The sequence below is a fragment of the Carlito syrichta genome, unplaced genomic scaffold (assembly GCF_000164805.1).
Source record: "Carlito syrichta isolate Samal-C Ts95f unplaced genomic scaffold, Tarsius_syrichta-2.0.1 Scaffold288315, whole genome shotgun sequence".
Lineage (NCBI taxonomy): Eukaryota > Metazoa > Chordata > Mammalia > Primates > Tarsiidae > Carlito > Carlito syrichta.
In genome coordinates, this window is record NW_007232411.1 from 94528 (window position 1) to 101073 (window position 6546).

Consider the following 6546-nt stretch of genomic DNA (forward strand, 5'->3'; position numbering starts at 1 on the left):
CCTTGCTGTCCCAGCCCTGACACCTCCTTGCTGCTGACTTTGGAAGGCCCCTTCTTCTCTGGGCCTTGGTCCCTAAAAGAATAATGGAGTTGGAGCAGGTATATGAAACTCTCTGGCCAAGATCCCTGTGGGGCAAAGAGAAGACAAGACCTCACCAGGCAGGGGTGACTTTTATTTGAAGGCAGAAAACACGCTACTGGGTGGGTGGGTGGGGGCTTCATCTGTGATCTGCAACAGTTAATAAAAAAAGGGAGAAGAACCAGAACCCAAAGGGCCTGGGGGGGAGAGGAGGGGGAGGGTAGTGGGTCCTGGTCAGGCTAGGGTCAGGCCACATAGGGGAAGCGGATTAGCAGGCCTTCATGCGGCTCCAAGTTTAGGTGTTCCAGCTCAAGGGAGGCACCCTCCTCACGGCCTGGCTGGGTGCTGAGCAGGAGGTTAGCCCTGGCTGGCAGGCTGGCGCTGGCAGGCAGATTGGAGGCCCCCAGCCTGGCTGTGAGACCCACATTCCGAAAGTTGAGCACTACCAGGAAACGCTCATTCTGGTCCCAGTGGCGGATGTAGGAGAAGAGTTCAGGCCCAGTGGAGAGTGTATGGAAGTCCCCATGCAGCAGGGAGCGTTCCTTACTCCGCTGGTCACTCAGGCGTCGGAATAGGGACAGGAAGGAGCCAGGGTCTTCACTCTGGCCCTGAGAACAATGAAGACATAGCAGAAGGCAATGAGGGGTGTCCTGAGTGCAGACTTCTACCAGCCCGACCCACCCTCTGCCAGTCAGGGTGTGCCCATCTAAAACCCTTACCTTCACAGTCACGTTGGCATTCATGGCCCCTGCAGTGTTAGGGAAGCTGGATTCATCCCACAGCATAACTGGGGCCTCCACAGGCTGAAAAGCAGAAAAAATAGAACTTTAAGGCCGGGCACGGTGGCTCACGCCTATAATCCCAGCACTTTGGGATCCCAAGGTGCGAGGATTGCCTGAGCCCACAGGCTCGAGACCAGCCTGGGCAACTTGACAAGACCACATCTCGACAATAAATCAAAAAATTAGCTGGGTACAGTGGCATGTGCCCATAGTCCCGCTACCTGGAAGGCTAAGGTAGAAGGATCACCTGAGTCCAGCAGGCCAAGGCTACAGTGGCTGTGAGCGTGCCACTGCACTCCAGCCTAGGCAACAGAGACTCCAACTCAAAAAATAATAATAGCAATAATAGGACTTTTAAAAGGCCTGGGAAAGCCGGGTGCAGTTGCCCACACCTGTAATCCCAGCACTTTGGGAGGCCAAGGCGGGAGGAGGATTACTCGAGTCCAGGAGTTTGAGACCAGCCTGGCCAACACAGCGAGGCCTCGTCCCTACAAAAGATTTAAAAAATTAGCCAGGCATGGTGGACATACCACTAGTCCCAGTTACTAGGAAGGCTGATGCAAGAGGAGCACCTGAGTCTAGGAGTTCAAGGCTATGGTGAGTCATGATCATGCGGCACTTCAGCATGGGCAAGAGAGGAAGACCCCGGCTCAAAAAAATTTTTTTAATTTTTAAAAAGGGCCTGGGCCCACTCTCCCTTCCCATCTTCATCCATGTATAACCTCTTACATCTATGCCTGTGCCTGGCTAACTTCTACTGGACAAGTGGAGCAAGCAAAGTCCTTGAACAACACTGTTGTTCCCTCAGTCCAAAGAGCTGCCAGATAGTCAAAAGGCAGCTTCCTCACTTTCTTCAGCTCTGTTTGGTTATCTCTTCATGTTTTCCGTAGCCACTCTACAAAAGATTCCCTATCCCTTATTCTCTAGGTCCCTTGCCCTGCCTTCTTTTGCACATCCCTTATCAGCACCTGGCACCTTAGGTTTCCACATTATCTAATCACCTCCAGCTCTTTTGTGCACTGCTGTATCCTTGGTGTGTAACACATAGGAACTATTCAATAACAATCTGTGAAATAAATGAATGACCGGTTCTATGGATGCCAGCTCAGGCATCAGCTCCAACCTCATGGTTAAAGCTAGTGAATGCCTTCGTGGCCGTGCCCCAACACAGCACTCAGTGCCATGAACCTCTCTACTTATGCATCTAGCTCCCTCACCAAACTATGGGTTCTTGGAACCTAGCACAGCACCCAACTGTCCGAAGAAAGAGGGAGTGAATAAATAAAAAGTAGTTGCCATATTGATTATCTGCCAGGTACTAGGCATCATCATTAAAAACATGCCCTCGCTTAATCAAAACCACCTTGCAAAAAGAGATGGCCAAGATTCCAAGGGGAAAATAATTAGCCCAAAGCCACACAGCCCAAGGCTCATGTCTGTCTGCCGCCATCCACAGAACCATCATGCTAAGATGAACACAGCCTCCCCCACTGTGCTGAGCAGAAAGCAAGCAGTACCTGTCCAGGAAGGGCAGCTGCCTGAAGGCCGATCTCGTCCCCATAACTGAAAACAGGGGTCCCTGGCAGGGTGAAGAACAGCAGCTGGTAGAGTCGAAGGAGTTGAGCCGGCAAGAAGGAAGTCAGGAACCCTGCCTGAGACAGCTGCAGCGACAGACACTCTGGTGAGCCCCGTAGCCCACCTATGCCTCCACCTCTCAACAACCCTGTCCTCCAAAACCCTCCCTGCCCCCACTCCCACCAGCATGGTACTCACACTCCAGCTGCACCAGTGACTGCCAGTGGCATTCAAATACTGGGTGACTAAGAATTTTGTGTGCTCCCCAGTGAAGTTAGACTTGGAAAGGTATGAACTAGTCAACAGCATGTCCTTGTTGGATTCAAGTAGGCTCAGGATCTGCTGAAGGTCGGAGGAGTTAGTTCCTGCAATCAAGAGCCTGCATGGGGGAGAATGGGGATCAAGGTTGGTACAAGAAAGCAAATGGTGGAAAGAGAGTTCTCTGGACAGGAATACCCCTTCTTAGGGCCAAGCACTCCACTGAGGGGTTCCCACAATGAAGCCAATAAAGGGAGGTGGCACCAGGCACTCACTTATCTTCACTGAAGCTCTTGGTAATGTTCTGCCACTCAGCCAAGAATGATGATGCATCCTAGAAAGAAAAAGCAAAGTCAAAGAACAGGGAACACTACCAGGTCCTGGCAGAGCCTCTCTGTTCTCACCTAAGCTTTGCCTCTCATGTAGAAAGGAAACTCACCTTCAGATCCTGTACATCTCGAAACTGGAACCCATCCACGCCAGCTTGCAGCCAAGACTCCAGAGCATCCTATAGGTAACAAGAGAATAAAGGACAGATATCAATGCTCCCTGGTCTTTATATTCATCTGAGGCTACCACCCCTCATGCCAAACCATCCAAAAATATTCCCTTATCAGTAACTTTTCCAAGGTCTCCCAGCAATTACCAAGGCCTGAACTGGAAGATTCCAGGTGTCCTACCCAAATGTGGGCTATCTCAGAATCATAGCTGCCAGCGAAGTGTCAGGAACTGCCTCCATTTTTGTATCCATTCTAAACTGGTCAGAAAATTCCAGCCTACACTAAACCTCGCCCACCACACACCTCCCCTTTGGGAGAGTCAAACGCCTTGCCTAGGTCTTCCCACCTGTATTACAAGGTCCCCTCCAGCTCTATCCTCCCATTGGTTCTCCTAGTGCCACAATATTTTACTTCTCTGTTCCTGTCTCTGGAAAATCAAATAGCTTTACCTTCTGACAACTACAGAAGAGGCCAAGAGAAAAAGTGTGCCCATAAACATAATTTCATTTAGCCCTCAGCATGTAGAATGCTAGTGTATCTATTTTAGAGATGACGAAACAGCCTCAGAGAAGCAAGATGTGACCAAAGTCATAATCAGTGAGCAACAGACAGGACCTTAAAATATCAGTCAAGATCCCAAGGCAAGTGTACTTACTCCTCCCTCAGCCTCCTGAGGCAGGTATGAGTACAAGAACTGGCCAGAGCAAGGCCAGAGATGAAAGACTGAGATTCAAAACACAACCCCAGGGCAATTTAAAAGATTTGAAAAGAGGCCAGTTCCAAAGAACAGGCACAGCCCTGCAGCCCCAGCAGTAGCCTGGAACACAACATGAACCCTACCCCCACTGCCCTTTTCCTCCCTTTCTCTACTCCATGTACACCTTGGTCTTTATTCTCATCTGAGGCTACCACCCTTCATGCCAAACCATCCAAAAATACTCCCTTATCAGTAACTTTTCCAAGGTCTCCCAGCAATTAGCAAGGGCTAAACTGGAAGATTCCAGGGTCCTACCCAAATGTGGCCTGCCTCAGAATCATAGCTGCCAGAAAAGTGTCAGGATCCACCTCCATTTTTGTTCTATCCATTCTGAACTGGTCAGAGGCCTAGAACTCAGGTATCAGGAGTTGGGGTGACAAAGTCCCACTCCTAGCCTGCTGGGTATAGATTTTGAGCCCATGGCAGATTAGAGAAATAAGGCTACTTGGGACACTTCAAAGCTTGGGCGCTTGAATCCTCTCTAAACCTCAGCTTCACAGATTTGGGATAACAAAAGATACCTTACATAGTGGTTAGACAGGGCATTAGAAAACATCTATATAATACTTGGCATAGTCCCAGACACATAGGAAGACCCCAATGCTTACAATTTCAGACTGGGCTCCACTCCAACCACATCAAACAACTGGGAAACTAGTCAGGACAGGATTCCCACAGAAAAATGGCTTCCTCTCTCAAAAGAAAGAAAAATCTAACTCCCAGATTGATATGTGAGAAAGTCCTTTCCTGGCACTGTCTCACCCTCAAAAGTCAAGGAAACAAGAAAAATGAGTAGTCAGAAAAGGAACAAAAAAACAGCAGTGCACTGCTGGCCTATCCGTCTGCTATGGGAGGAGGCAGAACTGCTTGGCCCCAAGGAGCAAAGGGCCCTTTGGCTAGAGCCAGGCTGTGTTTACAGGGTTTGCTGTGAAAGGACCAACCTATCCCCAGCATCTGGTTCCCACCTGCCATCAGCTACAACACACTCACCTTCACCTTGGTGGCCACAGTGTCAACCTGAGTAGAGAACCACAAATTCTCGCCCCGGTAGTTGGGAGTGAGGTCCAGAATGACACGGATGCCTGCAACAATGGAGGAAGAGGCAGTTGTAAGAAAATCTCTGGGGGTGAGGGGAAATAAGGAAATCACTAACACAAGTCTGTTGAGTGTTCCCTACATATTATTTGGTACAAGTTTAAATGTGACCCTGGCAAAACTCATTCCACTGAAACACAGATGTGAACAAGGAGGGGCCTTAAGATCTTGGAAAGCAAAAGGTCTACAGTGTAGTCTGAGTGTGGGGTCATGGGGTCCCACTCCCAAACCTTTTAAACATACTCAATAATCATTTGTGAGACAATATTGGGGATTCACCCTCCCCCCAGAATCCACTGTTTTACAGGTTTAAAAACTACTGATTTAGTAAAAGCCTACATCTTGCTAAATGGGCACTGAAGCCAAGAAATTAAGTGACTCGCTCAAGATTGCACAGCCAAGTAGAAAGCCCCTGAACCACTGGACAAATTCATTTTAGGCTGAAGCCTAACAAACCTCCCCTGTACCTGCCCTGGGAAAACTGAGCCAGTTAGGAATAAATCAGACAAAAGCCCCATCCTGTTTTCCCTCTGGCCAGAAGTCTAATAAGCCCTTTTTTCAAGTGCTTCCTTGGGAACCCCAGGACACCCACTCTTTTTCTTGGCCCATTGCAGGAGACTGTCAAAATCTTCCTTAGAGCCAAAAGTGGAGTCGATCTGTACCAAGTCGGTCCCAGCGATATCATCCTTCTGGTTCTTGTGAATTGGACCCAGCACAAAGCCCTTGACCTTTAGCGTGCTCAGGTAATCAAGTCGATCCTTCAGAGCTGAAACGAGGGGGGGGGAGATAAGGGTTAAGGGTTAATGAGTGAGGCCCCCTCAGAAAGGTCCCTGATCTCCCCATTGTCTCCCACAACTGGGAGGGGGGAGTACGGGGGTGGAGAAGCTGGATCACAAGACTCGGAGGAGCTGATGTAAGTTGCCTTTTACATTACTTCAGAAACCGGTTACGACTGGCTCCCGGCGCGAAGCGGGAAAGGAGGCTGCTGAGTCAGCCATCCTCGTGAAAGAGGGAGGGGCGGGGCGGCTTTCCGCAAAGAAAGGGGGGAAGGACTGTGTGCCGGGGAGCGGCAATCGGTACCGGATGGGGTGGCCTGTCGGTCTGGGCAGGGATGGGGGTCCGTGCAGGTGAGAACGCCAGGGGCGCGCCGGGACGGGAGCACCGCACTCACCCGCCAGGCCGTCCGCGTCGCGGCCCTGGAAGGCCTGAAGGTCGCCGATGCGGTAGAGGGCGCCCGTGTGCCACCACCTCTGCACCGGCAGCTCGCGACAGCGCGGCGCCCGCACGATGATGACCACGGCGCCCGCCAGCATGCCGAGCCAGCCCAGCCAGAAGAGCAGCAGCAGCGCCCAGCGGGTGCGCACCCAGCCGGGGCTGCCCGCCACCTTCAGCAGCTCCTCCTTGGACAGGCCCGTGAACTTGACCGCGGTCGCCGCCTCCGCCTCGTCTTCGGCCACCTTGATCTTCACCAGACCGGTTTTCTCGGCGCCGCCCGCCCCGG

The 6546-nt window shown here is 51.2% G+C and overlaps 1 protein-coding gene across 1 annotated transcript in view; it reads right to left on the bottom strand.

Moving 5' to 3' along the window:
- Window positions 1-241: 241 nt before the first annotated feature.
- Window positions 242-6546, bottom strand: part of SLC3A2 (solute carrier family 3 member 2) — a 22329-nt gene continuing 16024 nt past the window's right edge. Inside the window, exons 3-11 of the mRNA XM_008053590.2 lie at window positions 6217-6542; window positions 5638-5811; window positions 4941-5032; window positions 3133-3201; window positions 2969-3027; window positions 2634-2814; window positions 2378-2521; window positions 798-881; window positions 242-686 (exon numbers count right to left, since the gene is read on the bottom strand). Of these exons, the coding sequence (XP_008051781.2) occupies window positions 324-686; window positions 798-881; window positions 2378-2521; window positions 2634-2814; window positions 2969-3027; window positions 3133-3201; window positions 4941-5032; window positions 5638-5811; window positions 6217-6542 (1492 nt within the window). The 3' untranslated portion in view covers window positions 242-323. The remainder of the gene's footprint in view (window positions 687-797; window positions 882-2377; window positions 2522-2633; window positions 2815-2968; window positions 3028-3132; window positions 3202-4940; window positions 5033-5637; window positions 5812-6216; window positions 6543-6546) is intronic.